Source organism: Anas platyrhynchos, chromosome 7 (genome assembly GCF_047663525.1).
Source record: "Anas platyrhynchos isolate ZD024472 breed Pekin duck chromosome 7, IASCAAS_PekinDuck_T2T, whole genome shotgun sequence".
NCBI lineage: Eukaryota > Metazoa > Chordata > Aves > Anseriformes > Anatidae > Anas > Anas platyrhynchos.
Genome location: NC_092593.1, coordinates 12,811,871 through 12,828,205, shown reverse-complemented (window position 1 = coordinate 12,828,205; position 16,335 = coordinate 12,811,871). Strand labels below are relative to the sequence as shown.

At 39.2% G+C, this 16,335-nt stretch overlaps 1 protein-coding gene across 3 annotated transcripts in view; it reads left to right on the top strand.

The window, feature by feature from the left end:
- The window catches only part of CNTNAP5 (contactin associated protein family member 5), a 286,068-nt gene that overhangs the window by 129,265 nt on the left and 140,468 nt on the right, over positions 1-16,335 (top strand). For all 3 annotated transcript variants that reach the window (XM_027461259.3, XM_038182237.2, XM_072040750.1), the window contains exons 6-8: positions 6,062-6,265; positions 9,029-9,213; positions 12,123-12,266. In XM_027461259.3, coding sequence (XP_027317060.2) covers positions 6,062-6,265; positions 9,029-9,213; positions 12,123-12,266 — 533 coding nt within the window. The remainder of the gene's footprint in view (positions 1-6,061; positions 6,266-9,028; positions 9,214-12,122; positions 12,267-16,335) is intronic.

The following is a 16,335-nucleotide window of genomic DNA, read 5'->3' as shown; positions in this document are numbered from 1 at the left end:
TGCAGACTCATCCACCATGTTCAATCCTTGCACAGGAAACATATAAATAATTTGAAAAAAGTTAAAAGAAAAGACATAAAATCACTAGAGGCAGTAGGGGACAAGTAAGGGAGAAAATTGAGCTTAAGGAAGAACAAATGGCCCAAATGTACAGCATCTCTAAGAGATGAGCCTTCATGCAAACGTCTGTGTGTATAAAAGAAGGGATGTGAGGCTGGAAGTAGGAACAGCATTCTAATCACCTACCGGTACCAAAGGGTTAAGATGATACAAATTAATCTGTAAGAACCTGATTCCCAGTTATGCCCAATCCTCTCTATGCTGTTGTAATGATTTAAAGGCTTTAAGTAAACAAACCCAGAGTACTTGCTCTTAAGTCCACTAAAGTTGAAGACAGTTTTTCCACCAGTATTTTTGCTTTTATTCCAGTTGTGAAGCATATCATAAAAAGAGAACACATTTATGGGGAAAACAGGTGAACCAGATCCTGCACAAATATACATCTGCAACCACTGGATGATTTCTACCTCTTAAACTACTTGTGATATCAGGTTAAAATTCAGGTGATGCTGGACTTTTGTCTGTATATTCCACCTTTTAAGCAACTGCTGCCCCAAAGTGTGGTACCTGATCTGGAAACAGAGTTGCTTTATAGTGATGTATTCTGGGCAGAAAGTTGCAGAAGCAATGATTTACAGGCAAGCTGGAGATTCTTTTTGTGCAAGTGGCAGCATTCATTGGATGGCTTAAATAAAAGTTTGGGGATACTGACATTTGAATTTAATGTGCTTCTGTACATCTGTTAAAATGCGGGACTACTGCCAAACATGAATACGAGCACCTCACTGCTACACCAAGGCATGCAAAATGACCTGTGGTTCCTTAGATTGTCTCCGATCTCATCAGCTCCTTGTTGACATTGAGTATTTGAGCAGAAGATGGCAGCTGTAGGAGAGGTTTGTGGCTTTGCTGCTTAAGCATTTTTGTGACGGCAGAGCTGGGTGTGACACTCGTGCCTGTGCAAGGCTCTGACCTCCAGTTGTGGAGCGTGCCTGTGCTGTGCAGCACACTGCTGAACAGGTCCCAGGAGCACAACCTTGTGCTAACTTCTGGCAAAGGTAGCTTTCAACGATGGCTGTGTAGTAGGAGGGAGATGGAAGGCATCAGGTCTTGTAGGTCACAGAGTTTCTGCCAGAACACGGTAACAACAAAATATCAAATGATCATATTAGAGATTAACTGCAATATACACTAGATGACAAAGTGGCTGACTTACCATGTGACTGAACTGTGCTGCTGAATGGAACTCGTTGTAGTTCATTACTCCTGGGATGATTAATATACAATTATGAATTTATCTCAAACAGTAGTCTGTCAAAAGAGCTGGCTGCCAGCTGATATTGGTTCATTGGAACACAAATACATATTTTTACCAGCAAAGCTTTTTCAGGCCTATGAGTTTGCTTGACCCTATCCTATATAGATCAAAGTTCATGTGAAACAAAGCACTCAGGGCTGTCAGAGGACACATGCTAGTTGCTGTTTTCCTTCTCACACTGCAAGTAGGTATTTAAATTAAATTTAATTACATCTATTGGAAATTCCTGCAAGATTCCATCTCACATCCTCAAAATAGGTACTAAAATAGGAATGAAATGGTCTTGATTTGAAAGAGCATCCTGTTCAGAAAAAGGGATGTATGATGCCTTAAATGGAAACTTCCGTTAAGAGGTGTGCATTAGCTCTCGATGGCCATTTGTAGCAGAGACTCATAACAGATAACTGGAGCTGCAACAGAGCTAGTGTTCAGACAATGGCAAACCAATTGCTTTGGATGTTGGGGAGCATGGGACTATCTTTATACTTGGGAATAGTCTTGTTAGCTTAGCAGAGGGGAAAAAAAATCTGCTGACACAATTGCTTTTATAGGATAAGATTTATAGCTGCATTGAAGATGCTGATCATATTCTGTAACTGGTTAACGGCCCAAAATGCATCAGCAGGATCAGGGGTATGTTCATTTAACAGGCTGGGAAAGCACAGGAGAAACAATGATAGGGTGTGAGATAGGGTATCTTCTGCCTTTGAGAGATGAGTTTTTCATTTGCAGTTCAGGACTTAAATTTCTCATCTTTTGCTCTCGTTGCTCCAGGGAATATGATCTGATATTGTGTTTTTAGATGAAATGATTCTTGATCTCTTTTTTCTCTTTCTCTTCCCTACCTCCCACCTTTCCCTCCTTTGTCTTTTGATAAGATGGAAAAGAACACATTACAGAGAACCACTGTCTGTCTGAAGGCACTGACCAGTAGTGTTTGTAACCACCTGTGTAAGACAAATACCCAAAGGATCGCTTACCAGGAGTCAGACATAGATTTGTGATAGGGTCAGAGTTGCTTAGCAGAACAGTCACCTCTGAGGTACTCGTTTACATTCATCCCTTGGGATGCCTGTGTGAGAGGGCTGTGGAGAGGGAGGTCAGGTTGCTTCAGACTACCTGAAACCAGCAAGTCATGACCAGCCAGGAGGGATGTCTACTCAGACAGGGAACAGAGCTCCTACCTCCTACAGGGAGCTAAGGCTTCTGTTCATTGATGTGGGTGCCAGAATAAGAGTTTTTGTCTCAAATTGAAACTGTTCCTTGAGGATATTTTGGAATAATTTTGCCTAGTATGTGGCTACTTTTTCCAAAATCACTAGGGAGGATCATCTTTTTAAGAATAAATGAGTATCCTCTGTGCTGCCTCCTGTCTCCTTGCTGCACAGGTAAACTCTTTACTCTCACCTTGCTCACAACCTGTCTTCTGTTAGTCTAACTAGTCTCATAGGTCGAGTCCTCTGGTCGCATGTTGCCATTTTTATTTATTTACTTATTATTATTATTATTTACAGGCTGAATTAGCCTGATAATCCACCTTCAACTGGCTGTTTCCAACCACCTCCAAGTGACTTTAATGTTAGGATCTAAGTTGGGAAACCAAATTGAAGTGGAATAAAGTAACCAGCTCCCCTTGAGCCACAACCTCTAATGAATTTAAGAAAGGCTTGATGAATTTCTATTGTATGGAGACTTCTTCAGCTGTGAGCAGAAAGATGTATGTATTTACAGCAGAGGAGTCTGTTTGAATTGTGGGTCAGAAAAGAATAACAAGGAAGAAACTTTTACCTGGTCTCACTTTCGATGAATTTTGTAGCTTTGTTGGTGGAGGACAGCATAAGAAAGTATGAAGACTGAATAAAGTCTCTCTTCAGTAAGTGCAAGTAAACCAGTGGGTAGTGCAGAATAAAACCACGTGGTTTTAGTTTGTTATTTCTACAGATTTTCTGAGACTTACAAAATTTCAAATCCTTGTTCTCTTGCACAAGTGGATTACAAGCATGTGTGGGCTCTAAATAAACACCGAGCAATCAAGCAAATTTTCTGCAGTGATTGCATTAGAATTGTGCTAGATCTTTCAGTTTTTAACGGGAAGCCAATGATTTGTTGTCATGCAAACTGCCACTAATGACTTTTGGAAGCCAGTGTTAGCATTTATTTGACATATTTCCATTTCATTCAAGGCTATTTATTGGTCAGTGTCCTCACAAGTGATAATTAGTGAAGCAGAATTTTTCTGAAGCAGGTTTTCCTTTGTATTACACCCTGTAAGTGGTGATATCAGAACTGTTCTAGAAATTGCATGTTACGTTGTGGCTTAGCGGAGAGATAAGAACTAGGAGTGAAGTGTGAATTCAGACTGAGAGCCTGGATTATTTGGGGTGAGGATCTTGAAAGAAAAAAAGACTGCTACACGAAACCACTGAATCATTTCTCTCTTTCTCTTGCAGCATCTTTGTTTTGGACACTTGGCAGGAAACTCTACTTTAACCACGAAATGCACTGAAAATCAAATACTATATATATTTTCTAAGCTATTTCTCAATTCCTGCCTGTGTTAAAATGAAACTGGTTTTATTATGCACTTACAATTCACTTTTTAAACAACTTGAAGTATTTAATCTAGCTAGAGAAAATTCATAAGAACTAAACCATGAATTGAATTTTCTTTGTAGAAACTGGCAGTCAAAGTGTCAATAGAGAGAAAGCAGCAGTTCTAGGGAGGGGGAGGGTGAACTTGAACACCTAAATCAAAAGTAAAAACAGGGCAAGCAGATGGCATAAGTACTTCTGTAACAATACTTCCTACAGCAACAACTGTTACACTTGTGATTCTAAACAGCATTTTGTAATTCTAACAACATAAGATAAGAAGTTAGTCTAGTTTATTCTGTAGTAGATTTTTTTTTCCCAGGATAATTTGTAGTTTCATTCTCTGAATATTTATTTATTTATTTATTTTAATGGAATCAGTTTTGGAGTGATAGAATGTCTCAAGAAATTTAAATTTTGAACTACCTGCAAGTTTGTAGTGTGCTGTCAAACTTTTGTAGAAATTGTTATTCTGACATGCAGAAGTTATGAATGATGCTTTCTGTAGTAACAAATCATTAACAGGTGTTTATTTTCTAAGTGTGTAGAAAAAAATCTTTAAATTTGGTGCAGTTTAAAAATAAAAAAAAAAAAAAAGAGAGAGGGGGAGATCCACAACTATTATCCCTGTTTTTTTTTAAAGAAGAAAAAGTGAAACTACCATTAAATCTCAAAAGGGTGGAAGAACTCTCAAGGTAGCTTAAGTGAATTAAAACACTAGCTTTAATCATAATACAGTTGCTGACCAGGTAGTCTTGATCCTCTTACTTACGGACCTTTCAGATACTTTTCAAAAGAAAATGAAACAAACAAACAAACAAACCAACCTGCTTTAAATTATCATTAAAGTATGTGGTTTGCAAACAAAGATAGCCTATGCTCTTTCTTCTTCTTCACTGAAAATATATGCTTTGTGTTTATATATGTATCCCAGTAGTTATGTAGAATGTTAAATGTTTGTTCTGAGTTTTTGTTTTGTTTTGTTTTGATTTTCTTCTGGTGTTCTTATTTTTTATTATTTTTCTTAAGAAAAGGAAATACCAATTGATTTATTACTTACAAGTACTTATTTTATCCATGATTTTTAACAAATTGCATTTGGATAAATTTAGATATCCAAATTGCATTTGGATAACTTAGAATTGAGTTAATATATGTCAGTCACATTTGAATATGATGAATTAGTTAAAAATATTTAAAACTATGTGAAATGCTCTGATAATGTAAAGAAGGTGAAGGGATAATAATAAAAAAAAAAGCGGGGAAGAGGGAAGAAAATAAAAATAATAAAAAAAAAAAACAAACACAAGTTTACTAAAAATCTGTTTTGCTCAAAATGTCAGTTTGTTATGTAAAGAGAGTACTGTATTTTGCTGCTGCCACAGGAAATTTCAATTGAAGAACTGACAGCTTTTTTCCCATCACAATGATCAGGTTTTGGAGGCTGGCTGAAGAGGAAAATATACTTCTAATAGGATTTTTGAAGGTGTATAATCAGGTTAGATGCACAGTTCCCATGAAATCCCTTCAAAAGTTTTTTGAATTGGTATTTGGAAATTGTTGCCAGCCTAGTCAATTTGCATGCAGAAACATGGTTGATAAATGCCCATCACAAACAAGCAGCCAGCCCTAGAGGCTAAGATGATGCCTATTTGGATGCAAAGGTAGATGCGGGCATGGCCAACATGCAGAAACAGCTCAACAGACACTTCTGAAGCTAGAAAAAGTGAGTGGAGTACGAACTGAAGTGTTCGAAGTAATGAATAATATGCTGTGTGTGTTTAAGAGACAAACAACAAACATGACAAGGGATGCTCTGGAGATCTGAATACAATGGAAAGCGCCTGGTCTGCTTTAAAAAGTAAAGTAAGAAAACAAATCTTGCATGAGAACGAGGAGGAAAAGTGCAGAGGAATTCTGTTCTAGCATTCCTTATAACCTGAACAGAGAGGATTGGAAATGGATGAAATGTAATATCAGGGTCACACAGGTGCCATTACAACCTGTAGATGTACACTTTTCTAATCAATTATTTAAATGTTCCCTCTCCTGATGCTGTCCCTCTTCATTTTGCCATTTTCTTTCTCCCAGAGTCAGATATTGCAGACTTCGACGGCAGAAGTTCCCTCCTCTACAGGTTCAATCAGAAGCTTATGAGCACATTCAAAGATGTGGTTTCCTTGAAGTTCAAGAGCATGCAGGGGGATGGAGTCTTATTCCATGGAGAAGGACAGCGTGGAGACTACATTACCTTAGAAATGCAGAAAGGAAAGCTCTCATTGCACATCAACCTGGGTAAGAACAGTTAGGATTATTGGTGCACATATTGCTCTAACAAGGATTGTTTCAAGTTGCTTTTATCAATATGTTATTTATATTAAGCAGTATCTAGCAATTTCAGCTCAGACCAGCAACACCTGCTGTGTGCTTCAGGGAACTCAGAGTTTAAATACTGGTCAGAGAGGGTGAGAGGAGAAAGAAAAGAGAATAGACTTGACTGATGTCATGCAGGACACATGGTAGATGAGCCAAGAAGAGGCCTTGGCTCTCCTAACTAGAGATGGCCACAGTAGAGCTTGCTTAATTATTACTTTTGGTCTTTTGTTTGATAATGCATTGAAGCAGCAATATTATTTATTTTAAAAAGTTCTGCTTCTTTCACTTTTTTATTGCTATTTTATTGTTGTTATTTTTAAAAACGTAATTCCCAGGTAGTATGGCTTGAGGCTCTAAAGGTTTATTTTTGCTGTGTCTCATTTTTTCCATTCTATGATTAGAACTTGGCAGAGAATGCAGAAATTAAATGAAAACACTCCGATCAAAACATTGTGCACATTGATATCGCTTTGTTCCTGGAGATGGCTGTAATTGAGAACTGTGAATATGTGGAAGGCCTTGAGCATGTGATCACATTGGACTGCAGGAGAAGAAAGGCTGGCTTAGTTTCTCTCTGTAGAAGGGTGCTTGCTTTTTCTTGTTGAATACACTAAAGCACTTTGATGTCAGGAGTTACTGTAGTAGGAGTGATTATTCCCTGTCTCCAAGCCTTATTGCAGAATCTTCATTAGCTTCAGCTGTGGGAGAGCCATGATATTACCTCAGCAGTTCATGCTGACTCACATTTCTCATATGTGAGAGGTCTGAGTTGGGCAGCAGTTTCCATGTCAGCATTGCTGGCACTTAAGTCAGGGCAGGACCTGCATTTACTGTATTTGGGTGTTTAACTTGGTGTGAAAGCCCTCGTAGCCCATCTAAATAGAAAGCTAAAACAGAAAAAAACCTTTCCTTTTGTTAACCATGGGGGTGAGGGCAAGGAGGAGATTTTCTCACCAGTGCTCTCAGTCTTAATAACTTTGAATAAAGTAGTCTGAGCCATTTGTGGTTCATGTACACATTGGTTATACTGCTGAAGGCTGGTTTTAATAAAAATGGGAGGTGTAACATCAAGAAATATATGGTATTTGTAGGGGCAGATCTTAGACTAGCATTTCTTAGAATCATAGAATGGTTGAGATCAGAGGGGACATCCGGAAGCCATCTGGTCCAAACCCCTGCTTCAGCAGGGCCGCACAGAGCAGGGTGCCCAACACCATATCCAGGCAACTTCTGAAGATATCCAAGGAGGAGACTCTACTGTCTCTCTGGGCAACCTGTGCCAGTGCTCTGTCACCCACACAGTATAGAAATGTTGCCTGGTGTGTAGACAGAATCTCCTGTGTTCCAGTTTGTGCCCATTGCCTCTTGTCCTGGCACTGGACTGAAAGGAGCCTGGTTCTGTCTTCTTTGTATTTTCCCTTCAGTTATTTAGACATATTGTTAAGTTCCACCTGAAGCCCTCTTCTCCAGTTCCAGAACACTGCAGTAAGTTTGTCTAGTAAAGAAGTCATAAACTCATGGTAACAAACTGGAGACATTAAAATAGAATTCAAGATAATTTCTTCTGCATTTTTTTTCTCCTTGTGCTTAGTTGTCTTTGTTTTAAATGTTAGTAACAATTTTCCACAGCTCTCTGGGATTTCATTCTTATGTAAGCTCAGTAATTGTTTAGTCTCCAACTCATATTTTCTTTCTTTTAATTTAGTTTGTTCATCAAATGGTAGAAATTATAAAGTAACATTTTTCTAATTAGTTATTTGAATAGTATTTGGACCAAATAACTGCATCTTGAACCTCTGAATATGGGATCCTTTGACTCCATTGATTTGTTCTCCTCTTCCAAATGTTTAATGCTAGAATGAGAATATGGTATAGTTAAAAATATTATGTTAACTTCTTCCAGGGAAGAGGCTGTGTGAATGCATACTCTCAGATAAGAGTTATTTTCTTTCAACAATAGCCTCAAATTTACAGATTTTGGCTATTTCATACCCTCCGTGTCCATTCATATGTCAGGGGCAAGTATTTTGACGTGTATTCCTGAATGTGCTTGCATCTTGCTTGACAGTTTTGGAGCATGTTTTCTTTCCATTCTGCTGGGATATTAATACAAAATAAAAATAAAAATAATAAAATAAAAGACACATTCCCTTTAAATGAGTCTCTGAAATGTTCAGACATGCAGCCAGCTGTAAAACAGAAGGGTGCTTGAAATCACCAGGGCTAGGCCCTAAATATTTTTATGATTCTTAATCTAAACTTGCAGAGATCTAGAACAGGTTTAAGGATCTCTTAGAACTGAATTAAACACTTGCAATCGTGTTGTTTCACTGACTGGTTCTTTTTTTTTTTTTCCTCTGAAAATGGTCAGGTGTAATTTTCTTGCTAAAATATAAAAAACACGTAGTTGCAACTGAAATGTCAGGAGTATTTTGTTAGTGTGAATAGACAGCAGACTTTGGTGCAACTCAAAGGGAGCTCTTAAAACAGCAGGGAAAGAAAAGTGTGTATACATGCAGATATAAAAGAGAGGTCCAAAGAGTCTAAGGGAAGCTTTATGATGGGTCTGTTTCTGGGCAGGGCTCCAGTTTGCATTGCTCCTCTCTCCTCTTGAGCCTTAACCCTTGATTTAAGGGCATGGAGTTAATTCTAACATCTTATGCCTTGTCTCTGTTCCTCCAGGGGACTCCAACCTGCACTCCACTAACAGCCACACGTCCGTCACCCTGGGCAGCCTCCTAGATGACCAGCATTGGCACTCAGTTCTTATAGAGCGCTTCAACAAGCAAGTGAACTTCACGGTGGACAAGCACACTCAGCATTTCCGAACGAAGGGGGATTCAGATCACTTGGATATTGATTATGAGGTGTGTGAAGCCTTTTGGTTATAACCTGGGAGATGAGGCTGAACTGGTGTAAAATGGAGAAGAGTGGGTAGAGACTATTCCCTTCCCTGTAGGAGTGGAAGACCCTGAGCAGAGCAGTCAAAATATCTGTCTATGACCTAGATCCATTCACATCTGGGGATGTGATGCTGAGTATCTGGCTTTAGGGAGCCAGAGCTGCACAGCCAAGGAAGGATCGAGCAGAAGAAACATGTTACCTGCCCAGCAAACCCAATGCTGGTGTGCTCCCCCACGATGAGGCCAAAGTGTGGGGAAAAAAAAAAAAGTGCTGTTTGTATCACTCCAGCAATTCAGTTCTTCTGGCTTCTAGTGAAAAATACCCAAAAACAAACAAACAAAAACCAAAATACTCTAAAACAAACATAAATCCCCACCATTATCATCATATCTATATGCAAAACAGTTCTTCATCTTATCTGTTCCTCCTACGTATGTACACCTGCTTGCAAATTACTCATGTTAATTTTTATCCCCACACACTTGTCTACCAAGTCTTGCTAGCCCATAGGGCACAGGGTTATGCTTGCACAGTCAGAGCTATCACCTTGTTCGAAAGCGTTGAACTGGCATGGTTCATTGCTCTGAGATCAAAAGTTTCCTCTCTGCCCTTTGGATTCATTTCTCTTGAAAGACCAATTCCCAGTGTACCTTAGCGACAAACATTGATGGCTTGGCAGTGGCAGGTGCCTGCTCTTTGCTCCTCTCATGTTCCAGCCGAATTTCCCTTCCTTACATTTCTCAAAGTGCTGAAAACGGAGTCTGTCCACCTGTTAAAATAATAAAAATATTAAAATAATAGAGGAAGTAGGAGAAAGTTCGTAACCATTTGGGCAGTGAGATTCTGGAACAGCTACAGACTAAACTAGCCAGGATCAAAGCTATATCTGCTTTTAAGATGGAGTTGGGGAAAACCAAACACTTGAGTCATCAGCTTTCCTAATTCCAGAGTCATAAAATTCCTTGCGTTCTTCTGCAGGGTTGATGCCAGCTAGGGATAACTCAGGCTCCAGTGTAATTTGCAGAATATTTTTCTAGATGTTCCAAAATAGGAAGCATGGTGAAGATCTTCAACTGGTGTAAATCGGCATGTCAGCACTGACCTCTGTGACATGTTTTCTTTGCATTTGCACTGAAATGATCTTTCAATTAAACATTACAGCAATACATTCAACTGAAAGTTTATCTTAGCACACTTTGGGGATTAAAGGCCTCACTGAGGGTAATACAACCATTAGTTTTGTAATTAAAATTATTATCAATCACCAAACAAACTGTTTTTTTAATAATGCAGTGGTATAATGAATATTGATTTTTCTTCTGGTTTTGAAACCCAGTGCAGAGTCCCTGAGTAGGAGACTTAAAGAACAGAACATGAAAGAAGGAAAGTCTGGTGCTTTAAGGAAAAACTAATGATTCTTACTGGGGGGAAAAAAAAAAAGAAACAAAACAAAACAAAACAAAAAAACATCACTACCCAAAAGCCCTCATGCCAATAACAAACCTGCAAGTGATATAAGATATCAGTCTGTTCACTCTTTATTTTTATGAAATGATCAATTAATACAACTGAGGCGCAAGTTCATTAAGGACTTGTTTTCAAAGAAGTGCTGTCAAGGTTATCCAGGGAGGTTTAATTTGCTTATTTATCCTGGCTTGCTAGGTGGAGTAGGAAGAAAAATAGCCCCCAAATTTCCCTTTACTTTTGTAATGATGAGCTGAGCCATTAGGAGTAGTGACAGAGGAATACGGCTGACCGCGTTCCAGCAGCCGTCAGTGTGCCTGCGGTGCCGCACAGTGCTGTGTGCCCGTGCTGCGATGGATGCAGCAGGATTGCAGCACAGCTTCGAGCACACTGGAAGCACTGAGAAGTGCGGTGGCTGCAGGATCTTTGCCCACATTGTGGGCAAAGCATTTGTGATGCTGCTGGCTGTAATGGAAAAAATGGAAGTAAACAAAAAAGCAGAGGTGCCACTGCCAAGATGTTGCAAAAAAAAAAAAAAACAAAAAAAAAACAGTGAAGTTGATTAGATATGAGCTGTCTAATCTGGAAAAGGAAAATTGGCATATCATAAGCTTTGTTTTTGTGGTGTTCAGTCTTTTTTATTGTCTTTAGGATTCTAAAGCAATTGTGTTCCAAGGATTTGGGGAACTGTACTTCCTTAGTCTCTTTGTCCTCTGGAAATTTTAGCCCTCTACTTAAGTGATGAGTTGTAAACTGCACAATACTAACGTATTTCAGTACTTAGATAACAGCATAACATAAGTTTTGTTCAGTTGTGTAAACTGCTGTACTTTCCCATTACACTGTTCATTCCCAAATACTGTGTGTAAGTCTTATAAAGCCCAAATCATGGTGAAATTTAAGGCAAAACATTTGCAAGATGTAAATGGGGTAGTGTGTGTGTGTGCTACTACCCTCCGCTGGCTGAAAGCAGAACTGTTCAGATACATGGTGAGTGGAAAGGGGTAACGCTGGCTGTACACCCGGTGCTCTGTGAGCAGAAGGAATTTATTCCCCACATTGCTCAGTGTTTCCTGCTTGGTGACAGCCTCCAGGTCAGAGGAACCACAGGTTGGAGACCAGTTGAAAATTTGAGTGTTCCTGGTGGGGGACTGCTTATAGCAGGTTGATGAAGTGGTGTTTCATGGCACATAAAAGCCATTTCCAAATCACAAAGCTGTCTGCAGCAGCATTTCTCCAACAGCTGCAATACTACACTGTCTGTAACTGGGCCCTGCTCTGTGCTCAGAGATGATGCTGTTGGTGTGCTGCATCCCTGAGATAACATCCCAGCTGGCTGTATGGAGCGGGGATCTGCTGTCTTCCTTTTGGGGTGGTAACTAACTGCAGTTCTTGTTCTTTCCAAAAGCTCAGCTTCGGAGGCATTCCTGTCCCAGGGAAACCGGGAACGTTTCAGAGGAAAAATTTCCATGGGTGCATTGAGAACCTTTATTACAATGGAGTCAATATAATTGACCTGGCAAAAAGGCGCAAACCTCAGATCTATACTGTGGTAAGAGACAATGATGTCTGTTTTCCTTCTTTACTTCCCTGTTGGTGCTGCTGAATGAACAGAGTTCAGACTTAGGTAGCTATGGGTATAATTAGCTTGTTAAAATTGTATTGCTGAGGCTAGCACCACCCAGCACTGACTGCTATGGTGGGACTTGTTGAAAGATACATGTATAAATTAATATATTTCTCTGACTTTCCAAGTATATGAGAATTTGGATCAACTTTTAATTTCCTTTTCCAAGATGAAGATGTGTCTTTCTGATGGCATGATAGAAGTCATAGAGAATTTTTTATGATTCTCAGATAAAATCCTACGTTTTGAGCCATTCCCCATTACTATTGCTGAGTAGTAAAACATTTTATTCTTCTGTGTGATTTGGTATTATAGAGACAAATAAATGTTTTTCTTACTAACAAAAGTATTTTCCTTTGTACCGCCCCTTATGTTCAGTGTGTTATTGGCAGTTTTGGAAAACATTGACCTGGTTCTAGTGTCTCTAAATGGGGGAGAGTGGAGTTGAAGTAAAAGGAATGTGTGTGTGTGTGTGTGTGTGTGAGAATTAGTCTTATCCAGCCTGCTAACATAGAGTGTACAAGTAACTTTGTATCTAACAGTGTCTTAAATTACAAATACGTTTAAATATATCACGGGCAAAATAAACTACATTTTATTTCATAAGAAAGAACAGTATACTCTCATTCAGTGTTCACAAATTTTGCATAATTCAACTGTTTGTTTAGCTTGTGCCTCACTCTCACACCATGTTTTAATATTAAGCCTTTTGGCTAATACTGTGTCTTTGGAGAACAAGGAGGCAAAACTGCTTCTGGCTTTCTTGGCATTTTCATAGAACAGACTGAAGCTGCAACAAAGAAAGCCCAAAGTCCAAGAGAAGTCCTTATCTTTCCTACCGTCCCTGCCTGGGACTAAACTGAATGCACAAGGAAATGGAAAACAGAAAGCTGGTAGGTGAGAGGTCCTGTACAGTGTTGTTGGCTGTTAAGACTCTGCTCCAGGATGCTCCCCTGGCTTGGGACTAAGAGACTGCTTTAATAACCTCAAGTTTGATTGTTCTGACTCAGGACTCTAAGGTACAAATCTTAGGTACTGTGTTAAATTGCTCTTCTCCTCAGCTTAGTTTTTAAGGGGAAGAAAAAGTCCGGGCCTTTTTCTTAGGTTGTTAGCTGTTTGTTTTGACAGCTTGGTAATGTGAAGACATTCCCCTTCATAAAGGGGAAAAGGAAAATTTTGTAATGTGTTTTTTCTCTGTTGGGTACTGTCTGGGGGTAACATATCCCTGAGCAATGAAACTCTTTTATCACAAGACTTAGTTCAGCCAATTCTAGATTGAAGGTCTAGGAATCTTGCTTCTCTGGTCAATTTAAAGTAAAGGGGAAGTGCCCCCATCCTTTGATCTCCCTCACAGAAGTGATGATTTTAAAGAAAAAGTTTTAATATGCTGGCTGCTCCACTGCATTTTGCAAGGTCTGTGAGCTGTTATGTTCTGTGTCTGTGACACTTTGTTTACACACAATACATAAAAACGTTGCCACAAATGTCTCATGTTCTTGTCTGAACATCCTTCTATAGCAAACAGCTCCTGCAAGTCTGGTGTCTTCCAGTATTCTTTCCATCACAACCATTTATCTCTGCTGGCAGTTTTCAGGTACTTCCAGCCATCACAGATTGATCTCCCTCTCCCGTCCTACTGCTCTTCTCGACCCCTTAGCAATTTACTTACTCAATTAAAATAATTTGTTCTTGCTAAATGTAGTCTTTTGTCTGCCAGATTTCCTTTGCACTAAATGCTTTTACTCCAAGTTCATTGAGGTTTTCAAGCAACAGTCCATATCCCCAGGGAGCTACGAGCTTCTCCGCCTTGTGTCTCTGTAGTTGCTAAGGTTTTCTGGAGTGGAAATGCAATGAAAGGAACAGCATAGAAGTTGAATTAAATATATCAGGTGCTTTGAATCGCTTCTTCTAACAACCTGTTGTGTACTTATGTTTTGTCCCCTCAAGCTGGAGATCACCAAAGAAGGTTCTGCATGGTTAGTCCCCATAATATCTTTGTCTCTAAGAAAAGGTATTTGAGGACAACTGACCAATTTCAGATTAATGCTCAGAGACATTTTTTGCCTTCAAAATGGAAGCAGCCTTCAACATTCAATCTCTGTTTCATTCTTTGTCCATTTGGGAACATTGACACAGTTAGTGAGCCAAACTCATGGGTTATCATACCCACCAATTTTTGTTTGTTTGTTTTACTCTTGACATCTTTCACAGAATTAGGAGAATGATAAATCAGTTTTAGAGGTATACATTTTCTCTTATGAAGAAGTTCTTCACCCATATAAATAATGGTCTCACATCAGTTGCATTTAAAGTCAGAGGAAGAAACTACAGGTTGTCAGTGACAGAGTACTGCTCTGTGTCATACTCATGGGTGGTGGATGTGATTATCATTCTGCCTGTTCTTTTCTATAACTCATTTGCAGTTGTCAGACTTGCAATAAATCCCCCTGAGAAAACATCTCAAGATAATGAGGCAGACTGTCTCTTTTGAACTGGAATTTGCCTTCAGAATTTCCTTTTTGTATTGTCTGAAGTTTAACCCCTTTATGGCCATATTTGGCTAGGCTGTCTGTATTCCCCCTGGGTTTCTTCTGTCCCTGATGGCATCTTGTAGGGTTTTGTTTTGTTTTGTTTTACTTGTTTGTTTTTTCCCCTTCCCTAGGTCCTTTTGTGGCAAAATAGCAGTGGTTACTGGTTTTAATTGCAAGAGGTTTTTAGAAGTTAAATTTCTGTAATTACCAATGTTGTGGTCCTAGGGTTACACCCTTGGGGAGCCTTTGCAAAAGCTTTAAAATAAAATTTCAAGACCTTTCCTATCACTAGCTGCATGTAGGTTCTCACCACAAAAACAAAACAAAAACAAACAAACAAACAAAAAAAAGCAATTCCCATATGACGAATTGTACAGCTTTCACTCATTCTTCCTGGGCCAGTAGTTAGGGGCAAGAAAATATGATAGAAGGTGCACGTTTACAAGAAATAAAAGGTAGTTCTTCACAGAAGGATATTTGAGCTCTTAATTTCTGAGATGTTGAAGTCCCTGTTGAAGGATTTTGTGCATGTTAAGTGTAGATGTAGATTTAGGAGGAGACTGGACAAGGCCTAGCAAGAGCAATCCGTTAAGGAATTCCAATACTAAGTATGTGGAAACTATTTCTGGCTGAGGAATTAGTTCAGTGGAAACTAATTAAAGGCTCAGAGACTACTAGCAGGAAATATAGGGTATGTGTTTGCTGTTCTAGTACTCTTCTTCAAACAACTTTCTATAGGCATTGGTAAAGGCAAGATGGACCTTAGGTCCCAGTACAGCTGCCGTTATGTGAGGGTACAGAATTAGTTTTAAGATGATGCTCACAGAAGTGTCTGGTACCACTTGGCAGAGGGCTGGAGGGAAACCCTGGGTTCATACAGATCTTACAGCTGAGAGTGGGTGAAGTTAAGGAGCTATAACTCTGTACTAAACCCAGGATACTCTGTCAGAGCCCTCTGGCCACTAGTGTCTACCTATAGCTCTATTCGGATTGTACCTTTAGAAACTGCTCTAATGTGAAGATCTGTGACCAGGGTTTAAGACTTTTCCTGTCTCAATGATTTTTGATGTCAAAATAGGAAGTTGTCTAGCTGAAGGAAAGAAATAAAGAGGTCATTAAAAACTGCAGTTTTGATCTTCTCAATGCTCCACCCTACATATTCACCGAAATTGTGGAAAATGCTATCCCATTTTTTCTTCCATTACCTTCGCTTAATATGAATTGGAGCTATATTTTTATTTAGCAGACTAAACCCTACACTGACTTGAGAGGAGTGCAGGATATTTGAAAAGCAGAAGTTGTCAGCCCTCAGATATGCTTGAATTTCTACATCAGCCTTCCATGTTGAATCTGGGACTGACAATTCAGCATGGCAAGGGATGAGATGACATGTAAATGCATCACTGTGGTGCCTCAGGGAAATAACCAATTGCCAGCATCAAAGAGCAAAGAAAGATACCTAG